The 17,140-nt window shown below is 44.1% G+C and overlaps 1 protein-coding gene and 1 long non-coding RNA gene across 3 annotated transcripts in view; one reads left to right on the top strand and one right to left on the bottom strand.

Annotated features, from left to right (window-relative positions):
* IRAG1 (inositol 1,4,5-triphosphate receptor associated 1) overlaps nucleotides 1–740 on the bottom strand; it is a 119,673-nt gene extending 118,933 nt beyond the window's left edge. Inside the window, exon 1 of one of the 2 annotated variants that reach the window (XM_019456303.2) lies at nucleotides 338–740. In XM_019456303.2, the coding sequence (XP_019311848.2) occupies nucleotides 338–404 (67 nt within the window). In that variant the 5' untranslated portion in view covers nucleotides 405–740. Of the gene's footprint in view, nucleotides 1–264 lie in introns of both variants that reach the window. The other variant, XM_019456310.2, reaches the window with a different exon arrangement.
* LOC109271134 (uncharacterized) overlaps nucleotides 1–17,140 on the top strand; it is a 197,022-nt gene that overhangs the window by 161,891 nt on the left and 17,991 nt on the right. The gene's annotated exons all lie outside the window — the stretch shown is intronic.

The raw sequence follows: 17,140 nt of genomic DNA, 5'->3' as shown, positions 1-17,140 counted from the left end.
GGGACCCGCTATTTCCCCAGAGGGGCCCACAGGAAATCTGGGGGTGGGCTCTCCACTCAGAACCCACATTTTCACCCCAGCCTGTGCACCCTTTCCAACAGCAGCAGACGGAGCATGGTTTAGTTAAGTTAGAGGACTGGCAAGATTCACTTCTTATTTAAAAATCATGACAGCAACAATAAAAATACTCAGCTGAAATGGCACCCAAAAAAGCCAACTCCCCTGAAAGTTAAAGTCAAGCGCCCCCATCCCAGCACCTTGTACCTTTAAGGAGGAGAAGGGTTCCCTCGCGTCCCAGCTGAAGAGCAGGTTATTCTTGGATATAGCAATGACTTACCTAAAACTGAGTTATTCCCCTTTCCTCTTCTGGCCAGCCTCTCTTCACTCTGGGGAGCTTTTACCATTTAAGGTCAATGTTACATCTGGCTCTGGAGCTCCGAGCTGAGAAGCCTCTGGCTGCTGAGCCTTGGCCACCGCCTCCTCCTAGAGGGGCTGGGACTTGGAGCCTGGAGCTCCTCGGGGAGCCCCCTGTGTCCCCACTGAGGGGGCTAATGGCCGGGGAAGCTGACCAAGCCAGCCCCAGGGCTCAGGGCAGACTGGGCCTGCAAGGCAGCTGCTTGCCCTGAGTGCCTCGCATGGGCACCCACACAGCAGAGGGCAGTGCCCATGGGCGGCTCGTGCTGCTGGGCACTGTCCTGGCCAGACAGGGACCAAAAGAACTCTGCAGATCTGCCTCCTAGCCTGGAATCCCCAGCAAGCATGTGAAGCTGGACAAGACCCTGGCTCAGGGCCAGGAGAAACTGGGAACACTTCCTGTCCCAGAGATTCATGGCGGGGGGGGGGTGCTGCTCCCACCTTAAACCCTTGGGATTATCAGAGAGAAGGGCCTAGTAGGTTCAGCTAATTCCAGACCTGGCAGCAGCCCCAGGGGCTTCAATCCTTGTTCCTGCATTGGGTGGACCCATGGACTTTGCATTGTGGAGCCCCAGTCTCCTCATCTCTAAGACAGGGATAACAGTGATAACACCTCACTCACAGAGTTGCAGGAGGGATAAAGGAGACCATAGGGAAGGCTTAGCACAGTGTCAGCATGTCACAGTGCTGACAGGCACAAATTTGTTTCCTTCCCCTGCCCAGATGCAGGCAAGGACGGGTTGTCTCTCTCCCGGAGCCCACATGCTGACCCTACTTGCTCCTCACCCACCTTGGATGCAGTGCCCACGTAGGGCCAAAGTCATGGAGCTCCAGACTCTGTGCAAGTCACATGGGGACTCCAGCCTTCTTCTGAGGCCAGAGGCAGCTCAGAGAAGCCCTGGATAGAGTTGCCAGATAAAATACAAAACACCCACTTAACTCTGAATTTCAGATAAACAACACATAACTTTTGTAGTATAAGTATATCCAAAACAACATTATACAGTGTAGTTTTAAGTATGTCCAATATATATATATATATATATATATATATATATATATATATATATATACTTGTGTGCATGCGAGGGTGTGTGATGAGGGTGCAAAGTGTGGGTGTGTATACAAACCATATATTGAACACCTGCTGTATTCCAACCTCTATAATAGATGCTCTACATAAAAGCATGTAGTGCCCTACAAAATGGAGTTATTGTACCTTCCCTTCCAAAAGGAAATTGAGACATGAAGAAGTGAAACCATTCTCCTGACATTCCACAGATGGGAAATGGTAGAGCTAAGAGGTGAACTTAGGTGGATTGGCCTTAAAGCTCTTTCCCCTTGGGGCACCTGGGTGGCTCAGTCAGTTAAGCGTCCAGCTCTTGATTTCGGCCCAGGTCATGATCTCACGGGTTCATGAGTTCAAGCCCCACGTCAGGCTCTGTGCTGACAGGTACAGAGCCTGCTTGGGATTCTCAGTCTTCCTCTCTCTCTGCCCCTGCCCTGCTCATATGCTTTTTCTCTCTCTCTGTCTCTCTCTCTTTCTCTCTCTCTCAAATAAATAAACTTAAAAAGCTCTTTCCCCTTCAGCCAGAGTGTCTTAAACTAGAGTTCATAGATAGCCTTTGGGAGCTTCTGAGCCCACTGAAATTGTATGTGAAACACTGTGTGATTTGTGTTTCTCTTGGGTCCAGGCCCATAGCTTTCACCAGACTCACAAGGAATCATCAAATAACTTCTAAAATCACTGAATTAGTACAAGAATTTCATAAAACACATTACTAGTGGGCATGTAATATGGAACAAGTTCTATAGAAGACAATTTAGCCTTATCAAGATTATAAGGTTCATCTCCTTTGGCCCAGTTTCACTTCTAGGAATTTTTTTCTACAAACACACTCCCACACTTGGGAGATGACAAATGAACAAGATTATTCACTGCAGCTTTGTCTATAAAAGCAAAAGGATTGGAAACGACACAAATGTGTATCAACTGGGGGCCATAAAAGATGATGGGGTCCAGCCATAACAAAGGGTAAGGAAACTCTGTGTAGTGATATGAAAAGCCTCCAAGATATGATTAAGTGGGAAAAGTAAGATAACAGAACAGTATATGGATAGATAGATAGATAGATAGATAGATAGATAGATAGATATAGATATACACACAAACATGCACAAATATACTTATGTTCACACATACACAAGTCACAAGTTCATGTGTGTATGTGTGCACACAATCTCACTAAAACAGCATACGAAACAAATAACATTAACAATAGTGGCCAATGGGGAGAGAAACTGAGTGGCTGGGGCAGAAAGTATCCACTATATAACTTATGTATGTATTCAAAGTTTTGAATCATATGAATAAATCATATGTTTATATTCAAAAATAATAATGAAACAAATGCATTGCAGTGAATAGGGATTTAATCAAGTCATCTTTCAGCACTGCCTCCCCCAAGTGTCAAAGCGTATTGACACGAACCTAACCAAAAATAATTTTCATTGCTTTTGTTTTCTATTTTGGAATAATTACAGACACACAGGAAGTTGCAAAAACAGTACAAAGAGTCTTATGTATGCTTCCCCCAGCTTCCCCCCAGTGGTAACATCTTTCTTGGCTGTTGTACAATATGAAAACCTGGAAGTTAGCATTGGTGCATTACTTTTACTAGACCATAGATCGTATTCTAAAGGTTATTTTTAAAATACAGTATAGGCTCTCACAGATCATATATTCATTTAAAAATGTTTGTTGAGCACCTTTAGAGTGCCAGACCTGGTGTTGGATTACGAGATGTGGAAGGGACAACTTAGACCCATCTCTGCCCGTGTGGGGTATAGACTAGTGAAGGTGACCCCCTTAATCAAGTGGGAATAGCGTCGCAGAAGCCCAGAAGCCAGCAGTGCACAGGGAGTGCTGACCAAAGCTCTAAAAAAGGAACCGTGTCCCTTGCTGTCTTGGTCATGGAGCTTCACAGCTTGCCTGAAAGCTGACTTTTAATCCTTAAAAGAGCATGAGCAATTACTTGGCTATTTTTATCCTTGTTCCTGGAGCCACACAGGGATTTGGCCTCACTCTACCAAAGTCTTCAGCTCATCACTCATTCCCATCAGAGACAATCATGTGTCCTCAGCATTAAAGCGGTGGCCCAGCAGAGATACACTGGCACACAGCTGGGGGAAGTTCTCCCAACAGACCATTTGACTCAGAGCCAGGGAAGAAGTCTGAAAGTCCCAGGCCAAAAGCTCATCCTGGGACTGAAGGAAGCCAGCTTGGAGAAGCAGCATCTTGCCAAAAACACTGCCAGCTCGGGGACTGACAGCTGGGATGACCACACTGAGATTTCCCTGCTCCTTGTATGCTCAGAGACTCTGTGCTATGCCTAGCACTTAGTAGGCCTGGGATGAGTAAGCAAATAAATAAGTGGCCAAGTCAGTGGGAACGACACCTAGGTGTCAATCAGATGACAATGACAGGTGTCATTTACCACACATGGTGCCAGGCACTGTGTTAGCTACTATACATGTGAGGTCTAGTTCAGTCCTCACCAAATCCATGTGATGTAGGGCTTCTCACACCCATGTCCTAGATGAGGAATGCAAGACACAGAGAGGTCAACAAGCATGCGCATGTCTCTTGGTTTGTAAAGCCAGATCTTCCTGACTCTAGAGTCCCCAGGTGTTGGGTTCAAGACAACAGAATGGGAACATAAGGTGTCTCCTCTCTCTCCCAGGATTCCATTGAAATGATAGCAAAGGACTCCTTAAAAAGAAATAAACGCCACAAAGAGAATAGGAGGGGGCATTAGTGAGGACGTTTCTGGAACTGGCAAGAGGAGGGAGGATGCAGGAAGGATGCCTAATAGAGGCAGGAGGGGGCTGTGACCCATGGAGAAGGGGCTCTGCTGTTCTGCACCTGAAAAGCCAGCTGTGACAAGGGCAGAAATGAGATACACAGCCAAGCAGATGATTCAGTCTATGGAGAGAAGGGGCTGGAAAGGAACTACCTCGGCTAACTTTTGTACACAGCATTTAGACCAAATGCCTTCAGGCGAATTGAAGACAAGAACTATAAACAAATATTGAGTAGATTTCTTTTCCATATGGATTAGCGATTTTGAAAGTACTTTCTGTGCATCCCTGGGCTGAGTAAATTAGTAAACATGTTAATAAGGAGAATCAAGTTTCTCATTATAAGAAGAGGGAGATACAAACACAGAAAGGAGGGAAAATTGAATAAGCCATGCAGTGCTGGGTTGGAACTGTAGGTACTGGCATGGACTAGATTGACAGGTAGGTAGATAGAAGGGGAGAGAGAAGGAAGAGATAGATAAACAGGTGGGAATGTGTATATAAACATATTTATATACATACAGACAGATGTGTGTGTGCAGAGACATACATCTGTTTCCTAGCTCTGCCCACTGAGAAGGTCTGGAAATAGCATGCTCCAGTTACAATGAACACACTTTGTACACAGATTTGGATTTGTAAATACCATTCTCCAACGAAAGGATCTAGGAGTCCTTGGAGAAACGAGTACCTCGAGGGCTGGGATAGGGAAAGTATGAGAAGAGCCTGGAACATCTGACTGTGCCAAATAGTAAGGAACTGCCTCAGAAATGATGGTGACATCAAAGAACAGAGGAAGGGACTCTTACTGGCCAAACCTAAAACAATATGAGCATCAGATAACTAATGACAGTAAAATGATAACCCATGAATCAAGTGGTCCTGGAATGGGCTGGGGAGAAAAAGCGTCCTGGTACCCTGACTTTGCTTTGGGCCAGTTCTAGAGGGAATGATGCTGGAAAAATCATCATCTGCTTTCCCCACTCTTCCTCAAGAGCATGACTTACCCGTTTGTCTCAAGGAAGCACACTGCGCACATATCCTGTTCCTGGCCTCTGCTAGGCAGTGAGGTTACAGAGATAAACAAAACATGACTCCTGCCCTCCAGGGGCTTATGGTATGAGGCTCAAGAAAGGAAGGAACACTTGTGATCTAAGGCATGTGAAAGTGATTTGCAAACTGTCTGTCGGTGTGCTTACATGAGATGTCACTAGTAAAACTCTTCTATAAGGAAGAACACGGGTGGGCTAGGATGGGGTCATTGAACTTGAACCAAGTGTTGCAGGAATTCCAAGGAAGAAGTGGGACTTTAGGAAGGTTTGCTTTCTAGAGGAGTTGGCATTTGAGGCAAGGTCAAGGTTTCAAGAGATTAAAGTTTCAAGAGGCAAGCGGGTTAGGGAAACTGTTCCTAAAGGAAGAAGTAGGGTGAGCCTAAGTATGGCAGTGGAAAAGCACTCGGGAATGCGGCGGCAGGGGTTCTGTCATGGGGCTGGCTGAGTAGGTCATACTGTGAAGGAGCCTTGGCTTCAGAGTTTGGGTCTACCTGCATGATAGCCGGGAGCCCCATGGGGGTTCTAAGCAGGGATAGTGTCCTCAAATGTTTTGATCCTGTGATGGGTAGGGAGAATGTTAATGCCACAGGGAAGCCAGGAGCAGGAGCACACTGCTTAAAGAAGACATGAGTTCAGTTTTTTTTTATTTGTTTGTTTGTTACTTATTTTTGAGAAAGGCAGAGTGCAAGCAGGGGAGGGTCAGAGAGAGAGGGAGAGAGAATCCCAAGCAGTCTCCATGCTATCAGCACAGAGCCTGGCATGGGGCTTGAACTCATAAACCGTGAGATCATAACCTGAGCTGAAATCAATGCTTGACTGACTGAGCCACCAACGCACCCCAGACATGAGTTCAGTTTGAGATACCGTTGGGATGCGCAGGTGGAGATGCCCCGAAGATGGTAGAAATGCAGGCTTGCCAGATTGTTGCTTGAGAGAGATCTCAACTGATGGCATAAATCTTAAAAATAGGGGTCTCTAGAGAGCCTGAAGTCACAGATGAAGATTGTAAACAAGATTTTGGACTTTGAAAGAGTCATGTCTACAGACTGATGGGATCAGAAGCCAATTTGCAGGGGTTGCTGACAGGGTTTTGATGTGAAGGTAATGCTCAGTTCTTCATTCAGCAACCATGTGATAACATGAGTGTGTGGGAAGAGGGAGGGAGGATGTGGGTAAGGATGGACTGAGATACCAGTGTGACCTTAGAAGTCCCATAAAGGGGAGATGGTCAGGAAAGGATTTCAGAGAAGGCAGTACTGCTCTTTGGAGAAGTCTAGATGAGTCTGTCCCCTCCTCTGAGTTCCCCTGCATCCCAAGTTCACACATATCCATCAAAGAAGTAGCTTACATTGAAACATTACAACAATGTTTTGTTGCACCAATTTTATAAACTTTTACAGTGCAATACATGTTATTTTTCCGAGACAAACCAAAGGTTAATTTCTCAAGGTTCTTGCTGCTTGCTTTAGCATCATTTGATGGGAGGATCTTTTATATACAGTTATGATAGATGAAAAATAAACCAGATCGCAAATCTTTTTTTTTACACTTAAACCATGTACCAAGTTTTTGCTCCAAATTGTGTAGGATAAGTTAAACTTAAATTGCATTCTATTAACCAATATGAGTGTATTTCTGTAAGCATAGTTATGTTGAAATAATGTTTTAAAAAGAAAAAAAAAAAAGAAGCAGCTTAGGGGGAAGAGAGGCCTGTGGTGCTGGGCTGCTCAGGAAGGGCTTTGTGGGAGAAGGAGGAAATTCAGCAGGGCATCAAGTGCTGAGTAGAGCAGGGAAAGTCAAGGAGAAAGAAAGAATTCCAAGCTAGGCTGACGTGCAAGCAGACCTAATGGCAGGACAGATGGGTAAAATGCATGATTCTTAAAGTTGCAAAGAACAGAAACCCACTCTGGCTGGCTCAAACGTAAAGGGGGCTCATGCCAATGATAACTGAGCCCCACAGAACATGAGGACAGGAAAGGAAGTACACCCAGACCTCAAGGGAGCAGAGAGCCATCAGAACTTGAGGCCTCTACCCTATCTTAATGTCTGTATCCTTGTCTCCCACAAACCACGTGATTCCCTCTCTCCCTCTTCCTCCCTTTCTCTATACATCTGCTTCCTCCTCCTTCTCCTCTCTCCTTTTTGTGCACACTCTCCTTGCTATGGCTCATTTTGGCCTCTCAACTCCAGCCCTGTTCTCCCCACAACCACCTGACAACTGTCTTGTTTCAGATTCTCAAAAGCATCTGATTGGCCTCGCTTGTCTGTTTAAGCCAAGTATCATAAGTCATTAACTACCCTAGGGGCAGGTATCCTGCTCTAATCTAGTAGTCATAGCTGAGGCCATGTGATAAATATGGTGTCCTTGTTCAGAGACTGTGGTGGGACAGGTGATAAAAGATGTCATGGACAAAGAGTGAGGAAAAGACCACACATTTACCAAGCTCCCATTATGAGCCAGAGTCGTGCTAGGTGACCTGTATTACCTTATTCAATGGTCCTGTAAGATAGCTTTCATTATTCTTATTTTTCAAATGAAGAAACTGAGGTTAAGAAAAATTAAGCAACAGGCCTATGGTCATAAAGGTACAGGGTAACTGAACCAGGAGTTAAACCAAGTTCTATCCAACTCTGAAATCAATACTCTTTCCATAGGATCACTCTGCCAGGGAATGGGGAGCTAGTTAGAACCATTGAACTTACTCTAAGAACACCACAGAGGTCAACCAGTCTTATAGGCCACACTGCTTAAAGATATTTGCTATGGCAGACCTTCTTAACATTTTAGGGTCCCTTTATTAGGTCTGAGGGCCTAATAAAAGCAATGGAACATGCCCATACAATTTGACATGTACTTTCATGGGATTTACATACCTCCTAAGGCTCATCCATAGGCCTCCACCTAAGAGCCTTTTCTCTAAAACATCCCTGACTATTGATTATTCACCCCCTACTTGAATTCCTCAAAGGAGAGAGAGTTTATAGCCCTATGTGGCAACCCATTCCAACAATAGAAAGGTCTCTGTAACTTTTTCTCCTTTACTTCTCTTGTGCCCAATGGTGAAATGCAGAGCCAATCTCTCTCATACCCTGGCAGTCCTTCAATATCTGAAGACAGTGACAGCTGAGGCCACAAGCTTGTCATTTGTTTAAACTCTTGTCCCATGCTGGTCCCTCTCATCACTAAACAACACAAACTTTGCCAAAGTCTGTCTCACATTATAAAGTCCAGAACAGTATAGGGGACTGCTAGTTGTCATCCAGCCACTAGTCTCTTTATTCAGGGGATTCTATTTTCATATGGCCAGAACACCAGATTGCTTTGAATTCAACCTACAATTGTATTGGCTCCTGGAACAATGATGTCATTACTTGACTCATAAAAAACGCATGGTCCACTGAGACCCCAGATCTATATCACAAAATTGATCTGTCCTTACCTTGCCCTCCCCTAAACAACCCTGAGTTACACTGTAGTCTCAGTCTGTAGTCTCAGGACTTCTGTGCTGGTGCCATGACACAACAGATTGTTTATCTCACCAAAGGAAGGGTCAAACCTTTCTTATATTATCCCTTCTGGCCTTACATAGTTTCTCTTTTGGATGAAAAAGGGGAAGAGATGTGAAGCAGAAAAAGATTTTTGAGGTTTTCAAGTTGACATTCCACCATGAAATTAATGCTAACAAAAGCTTGATTTCACTAATCCTGAGAGGAACTTGATCTCCAGATGCATTGGACTCGCTGGTTCGATGACTACACCATGAGTGAGACCTTCTTCCACAGCTCAGAGCCGGGTGTTTTTCCTTTTTAAAGGACTTTGAAGTTGCAGAGAGCATATATCGCTTTTTAAGAGCAAACCCAAAATAAGTTTTGTAAGCAGCTTTGTTCAAATGAAGGCTAACTGAATTAAATAGAACAGTTCCCTTTCATAACCATAAAAGAAGAAGAAAGAAAGGCGGGGGGATGCATTTGTTCCCCCTCATCTCCCTGATGCTTAATATGCTGGACTGCTCCAGGGCTTACTTCTCAGACCTCAATTCTCTTCTCCCTGCACTCACTCCCAAGAGGATCTTCTCCGAGCTCATGATTTTAAATGCTGTCTGAAGACTCTCAAATGTTTGGGTCTAGTCTAGACCTCTCCTCCAAACCCCAAAGTCATGTATCCAACTGCTGGCTGAGCACCTCTTCTTGGGCGTCTGATACACTTCTCCAGTTTACTCCATGCAGCCCCCAATACCTGCTCTCCCCTCAGCATTTTCCATCTTGGTAAATGGCAAGTCCATCCTTCAAGTTGCTCAAGCTCAAAATGTGAATCATTCACGGCCCCCCACTTGCAGCTCCCCACACATCCCATAGGGAATCCATCAGAAAATTATCTCAGCTCTACCTTCAAAATGCAACCAAGGACACCTGGGTGGCTCAGTCAGTTAAGCATCTGACTTCTGGCTCATGTTAATCTCATGGTTTGTAAGTTCAAGCCCCACATCAGACTCTCTGCTGTCAGCACAGAGCCTGCTTTGCAACCTCTGTCCCCCTCTCTCTGTCCCTCCGCTGCTTGAACTCTCACTCTTTCTCAGAAATAAACATTAAAAAAATACATCCAGAATCTAACCATTTCTTACTACTTTTATCACTACCACCCTGGTCTATGTGGTCATGACTTCTCACCATGATGTCAATGCTGTTGACTCCTAACAGCTCTCCTGCCCCCCACAGATCAGGCAGAGTGATTCTTTCCAATTATGAATTAGATCATGTCTAACAAGACTTAATTTGTATCACATACCATACAGAGCAATTTCTCTACATCACTCATTCTCAAAACGTACTCTCCAAAAATGTCCAGTCTGTATTTTCCAGTAAGACAACAAAGCCTAGAGAGACAAAGTATTTCATCCATGATCACACAGCTGCTCCACGAATGAGCTGGACCTGGTGTCCTAAGACCATGCTTTTTCCTTGAATCCAATTGCTGAAGAATTCCATTCTCCCCCACCTCTAGGAAATCCCTTTCTCAAAGCGGCCTGATCAAGTTGAGTTCATAAAAAATATTTTAACAAAAGCAAGTAGGTAAGGATGGGAGAAATGCAGGAATAACACTTCTGTGGAAGACGTCAGTCTTCTTGATAGCAGTTTACTTGCTCAATTTATTCCATCCAATGATGGAATTCCATCAGTGAATCAATCCAATTTATGGGTCGATATGTCATACAGAAGTTTTGGGGATGCCTGGGTGGCCTAGTCAGTTAACATCCTACTCTTGATTTCGGCTCAGGTCATGATCTCACAGTCATGAGATTGAGCCCCATGTCAGGCTCCACTCAGTGTGGAACCTGCTTAAGATTCTTGGGGCGCCTGGGTGGCTCAGTCAGTTAAGCGTCCGACTTCAACTCAGGTCACGATCTCGCAGTCCATGAGTTTGAGCCCCGCATCAGGCTCTGGGCTGATGGCTCAGAGCCTGGAACCTGCTTCAGATTCTGTGTCTCCCTCTCTCTCTGCCCCTGCCCCATTCATGCTCTGTCTCTCTCTGTCTCAAAAATAAATTTTAAAAAACATTAAAAAAATTTAAAAAAAAGATTCTCTCCTTCCCTCTCCTTTTACTTCTCCCTTGCTCATGCTCTCTTGCTCTCTCTCTCTTTCTCTCTCTCTCAAAAAATAAAAATAAAAGAGGTTTTTCAACCAAGTGTCTGGGGCCACATGAGGATAATAACAACCAGGGCCATATTTTCTCTCCTTCCCTTTCTTGGGATTCTGGACCCTTTACTATCATTTATTTATTTTGTACCTCATTCTGGGTACAGTGTTGCACAGCCTCAGTACCTCTTTTATTTCAACAATGACAAAAATTGCACAAATATCTGAAAACATCCTCCAAACATGGAGAAATGTCTATGCTTCAGAGCTCACAAATGCCCCATCCAATCCATTTGTTTTTGTAAACTTGAACTTTCACATTTAAAATAAACCATGTACTAGACAAAAGAATTCACTTTGGATCTCAGCCTTCCTTTGTATTCTTCCTTCCTTTTTCTAGATTAAAAGCCAAAGACATCTTAAAGCATATAGGCCTGTTTTGGATTCTCCAAAAGCTACTTTTTAGGGATGTTAGGGACTTCCCTCATCTTTCTTGGGTAGGAATGTTGCCTGATTTTATTTTCTAAATGTTGAAACATTCTGAGAATGGAAAACTTCAAGGCAGACCCATGGTTGTGGGTGTATAGACCCTGGGGGTGGGTGATGGGTTCCCCAAGAATAGCAAGGGCTTAAGTGGAATGGGTAACCTCTAAAACGTGCATCACCTTTGGCAGCCAAGCTGTCATCCCATGGCCCACAAGGAACCTGCTTGTGCTTTGAGTGTGGATGTAGGACGTTGGGGATTATGGTGAAATACAAATGTGATGTGAACCATATTGGCCCTGAGAAAAGACAGTATCTGATATTAAACAAGACACAGCTTGCACAACAAGAGGTGAAGAAGTGGAAGGCACCAAAGCACAAGACCAGACTTAATACCAGATTGTGACCAACCTTTAAAATCCAAAAAAACTCAGAGAAAAACAGGATAGGATCTCAGTGGATACAGTCAAAGGGACCTACCATGAAGGGAGAGAAGGGGGATCTGTAGGGTCAGTGGAGGAGAGCAGGAAGGAAAATGTTTTATTCTTCCATAAGTCTGAAGACCCACCAGAGCCTTAAGGAAGTTGGCACATGTGGCAGAGCAGGGACCCAAAGCCACGGCTTAATATCCACAGCTTAATATTCATTTGTATGTTCATTCATTCAATAAACATGTATCTTTTCTACTTCCCCCTAACTAATCTCCTTGTCTCTACTCCTCTGTCTCTAATCCCCCCATAGCAGCCAGAAAGATACTTCTAAAGTATTGCTCTGTTGTTTACATCAGAAGAAGACCAGATGCCAGTGACTGAAAGCATTCTACTCCCTGCATCAAGAGACCTCCCTGAGCCCTCCCAAGCCTTCCCTCCTCCTTCCTGCTTACTTGATCCACTGCTGACCTTGGGCCCTCACATACCTTCTCTACTTGTGTTAATATAAAATCCCATCACAAAAGCCTGAGCAATGCCACCTTTCATTTTGTATTGGAATAATTATTTTAGCTCTTGGGGTTCAATCTTATTCTTTGTGTTTTTAGAGAAGAAAAAGGAGAGTGGGGTAGAATCAATGATACTCACTGGGGCCCCCAACTACCATTTCTTTTTTCCCCCAGACCTTCTCAATGATGCCTCCTTTTAACATCTACATGTAACAGAGGGACTGCTATTATAAACTTCAAAAATAAATTACAATCTTTGCTATGGCTAGAGGTGGGAGTTGCAAATCTCATTGGGGTAGATTGCACTTACTATGAGAAAAAAAATCAACTGAGTGACTTCCCCTAACAAATATAAGGCAAATAGGCACTTATACACGAAAGAGATAAAACAGAAATTCCTGTAGCCTGACAAAAACCACCTCTCCCAAATGTCTGTGATATGCAAAATTGTCTAGTGGGGTAAATCTCCACAGGAGACCAAGGCCTTGAACCCCTGACCCATTCCTTTTGCAGAAACATAATTGTTAGAACCTCACTGATGTATCGGGAGGGTCCTGATTGGGATCTACAAGCAGGAAGGGACAGCAAATGCCCCAGTGGGGAATATACCATAAGAGTCCAGTCTTGTGATCCAGCTGTTAATAACAGCTTAAGTACTAATGAAAGAGTACATTTATGGTAGAGCATGAAGTGAGGCTGTAAGTCCCTCTCTACTAAGCTACTTTGGCATGGTGGTATGCTTTGGGTGTAATGCCTAAGTTGAATGTATGAACTAAAACAGCTATAACTGTAACCTAAATATGAGTCTCTCCTGTGACCCAAGTATGTATATCTGTCAGGTAGAGAAGGTTATACTACAGTAACAAACAGCTCCAAAATCTCAGCGGCTTACAACGGTAAAGTTTTATGTCTTAGTCATGTTACATGCTGGCTATGGTTTGGCCATAGCTCTGCTCCATGAACTCTTCACTCTAGGCCTCAAACTGAAAGAGCAATTCCTACATGGAACAGTGCCATTTTTGTGATAGAGGAAAAGATAGATTATGATGGAGTTTAAAGCTTCTGATTGGAAGTAGTACATGTTACTTCCACCTCATTGGCCAAACAAGTCATAGAGCCTCACTGGACAGCAGTGGAGTAAAAAATACAGTCCATACATGAAAAAGGCCCAGTAGGGACAATCTATTACAGAGAGTTCTAGACCAATGAGGGCATCACCATAGCAATGATCCACAACTACATGGGACCTGTTTTCAACTATGACACCATAAGATGGCAACAGAAACAGTGATAACATCATCATTGGACCAGTAAGATTCTAGAGTTCTCTCTGCCTAGCATTTGGCTGTTAAGACCATCCCTTTGGACTGAATGACCCACTGGGGTTATTAGAAAATTCAAGGGAGAAGATACCTCAAGTGGAAAATACTGGACTTCCTGCTAACAGACAAGCATGTAGATGCTTGGAAAATTTAAGGGAGATAATTGTAGTTGTATTCCAAGTTGGGGAGAAAGTTCATACCAATTATAAACTAAATCAAGAAAGTAGCCTATGATTATAACAGTATGCAGTCAATCAATGGCAACTATGTCAGACAGGCACTGGTAAGCCCTCATATGAATTCCTTTAATCCACACAAGAATTTTTAAGTAGTTAGTATTATTACCCCTCTTACTACAGAAACTAAGAGTTCAACAGATGAAGTATCCTTGGGGCGCCTGGGTGGTTCAGTTGGTTAAGCGTTCAATTTCAGCTCAGGTCATGATGTTGCCATTCACAAGTTCAAGCCCTGTGTCAGGCTCTGTACTGAGAGCTCAGAGCCTGGATCCTGCTTGAGATTTTGTGTCTCCCTCTCTCTCTGTGCCTCCCCCGTTTGCACTCTGTCTGTCTCTCTCAAAAATAAACAAACATTAAAAAAAATCTGAAGTATCTCCTCTAAGGATACACGGCTAGCAGGTGGCAGAGTTCTGACTCAAACCCAAACCTGTGTAACTCCAGAATTCTCTCTTGCCTCCCTCTGGGGCCTTAGATCTGATACCCACCTCTTCAATCTCTTTTTTTCTTCTAATTTAACTCCATTTCCTGTTTTGTATGTTTGCCTGTTTTTCTCTTAAGACACTCCTTCTGTTACTGCAGTGCTAGGAGCCTTCCCAGTGAAGGACCCCCATTCCCCATCTCCATATCCCAAAAGTTGAAACATAAATCTGCACAAGCCCAGATCTAAAGGTCAAGGTTTCTCTGGAGTGTCTTGGATTCTGTGTCCCTCCCTCATCTGCCAAGAGAGACCACCTCCCTACCTCAAGTCCATCTCCCACGGGAGCTTCCAGCTCTGCTAGAAATGGAGTGGGCGACCCTGAAGCAACTGCTCAAAACAAGGCTACCTCATCCTAACTCACAAGGAGAGGTCTCCAGTTTTAGAAGCAGCAAACCTGGTCAATGAGGAACACAACTCAGGAGTTTTTTAAACCCTGAAAATACTCCAAGTGCCATGCCCAGACTACTCAAGGCCTTAAGCAGCTCCACACGTGGCATTGGAACCAGCAATTACCATTTCATCTGAACAAATGGCATCCTGAAGTTCAGCCTTAGAAGAGTGACCATATTCTCTGAACTAAAAACTGGGAAGACACTTGGCCAAGAGAGAGGTTCTTTTCTGATTTGTGAATGCACTTAAAGGAAAAGTCTCCCAAGGGTCTGTAATTTATACTACATTTGGTTTTCATTCAATAAAATCTCTTCTATAAATAAAAATAGAATTACATGAAATTGAAATTGTGCTTCCCTCCAACTACCTCGTCAAAGTAGGCTTAGATCTGGGTACCTGCTTCTAAAGGAGTGAATCTCAGCATGTGATCACCTATTGTGCATACTTTAAATATAGGTTCCTGGATTCTGCTCCAGGTTGGAGGCAATAGAATGCAGAATTCTGTCATTTCTAACGAGCTTTCTAAGAAATTCCCACTGAAATTTGAGAACCACTGTCCTAACCACTGTCCTTTCCTAGTAAAAGGAAAAAAACCCAATAAAATAAAAAAAAACCAAACCCCCCAACATGGAAATACAAAAACCAAGCAATTCTAACAAGCTCATGTGAAATGGAAGTTTTAGAATCCCCCAAATGCCTATAACTTCTCTTAAAAAACAGTCCATGCAATTACTTGCAAAAGATTGCTAGTATGTTCTAAACAGGGAAACAAAGATGAGAATAATTCCCCGAAACATAAGAACAATCTATTCCAAGATCTTAGGAAATGGGTTGTCCTTGTGCAGAAGTGCGGAAAGAGCTTTGAGGCAGAGACGTTCAGTTTTACCGGGTGCCCTCTCTAGCCAGCAGCAATAGGAGCAGACTGAAGCTGGGGGAGGAGCCAGTAACTAGCCAGGATTCTGGGCCTGGAAGCAGAGCCACAGGAGTGCTCTGTGTGGGAGGCACCCCACTTTTGTTCCGGTATTCATCCTCCTCCACACAGCTTCATACATCAGTGGAGGCTCACCACACTGCATCATCAGGGGACAGTTCTACTTAATTTAAGCCAGTCACAGACCCCATTCCCGTTTTTACCTTTGGGTTTAGGCATGTGACCAAACCCAGCCAATGAGATGGGAAGGCAACTTCTGCTGAGGGGCTTCTGGAAAGGTGTCCTCCCTACACAGGAAGAGATGTGGGAGGAGTCCACCCCTACTTGTTCTTCACATTACAGGGTCCGGCTGCGATGTCTGAGACTGTAGCAGCCTTCTTGCTACCAGGCCAAGCTTGGAGCAGAACCAAGAGGTAGAGCTGGGGTCCTGGAACTTAGAGCCAGCCTGTCTCTGGGCTTCCAATTTTGTGAGATAATAATTGTCTTTATCATTTAGGACACTTTCAATTCAGTTCCTATTAAATTGCACCGACAGCATCCTAATTGCTAGAGGGAACTTTTTAAAACCCCAACTCTGAGTGTGATACGTGTGAAATCAGACAGAAAATTTTTTATGGTTGTTAAGAGGTGGCACTACAATTCCTTCAAGGGTGAGAACTGCAAGGGAAAAAACATGTAGAAAATTGTCGGGGTAGGATGAGGAGTGTCAAAGATTTGAGTGTTGGCGGGAAAAGGAGTCAGATGGGGACAGCTCTGCACAGTGAAGGAGAATGGAGACTTTCAGAAACTCTGGAGGAAGATGTGACAGAAATAAAAGAAGCCAACAAGAAGGCTTCAGAATGTGTGATATGACCCTTCTCCCTCTGCTATGTTCACAGATATTCACTTGAGTGGATCTCTTGTGGACACCAGTGAAGGGCTGAATTGTATATGGAGGTTGACATGGGGCCTTTGAATCATGATGGCTTACACAGTTGCAAGAGCCCAGAAGCAGAAGCACCAGGAAAATTCACAGCAGACTTGCTTTGGACTTCCCTGGACTGTGGAAATGGGGATTGGGACCAATCTCTTCCAGAGTTCAAAGATGAAGGAGGCCCCAGCTGACAACTGGGTTACAAGGACTCAGGAAATCCTGTTTGAGGAGAAGGCCAAAGGCTCAATCAAGACTTCTCTATATTGCAGCTTGACAGTAGAGGTGCAAAAATCCTAGACAGCATAGAAAGGGAAACAAGAGTAAAACCTGATCCAATGTCCAGCATCAAAGGAGTGGAGTATCTCTGCAAGGTGGAGTTGCTGAAGCTACTAAAAAGTATGGGGTCATTCCTGCAGAACCAGCAATGATTTGACTAGTAAGTGTGGGGGTGTGGGCCCAGCTGCCACTGGCTCTGGGAGAAAACGTTGT

Source organism: Panthera pardus, unplaced genomic scaffold (genome assembly GCF_024362965.1).
Source record: "Panthera pardus isolate Hobbes unplaced genomic scaffold, ASM2436296v1 HiC_scaffold_12, whole genome shotgun sequence".
NCBI classification, from domain to species: domain Eukaryota; kingdom Metazoa; phylum Chordata; class Mammalia; order Carnivora; family Felidae; genus Panthera; species Panthera pardus.
Note: the sequence above shows the minus strand (reverse complement) of the source record. Positions and strands in the feature narration are given on the sequence as shown.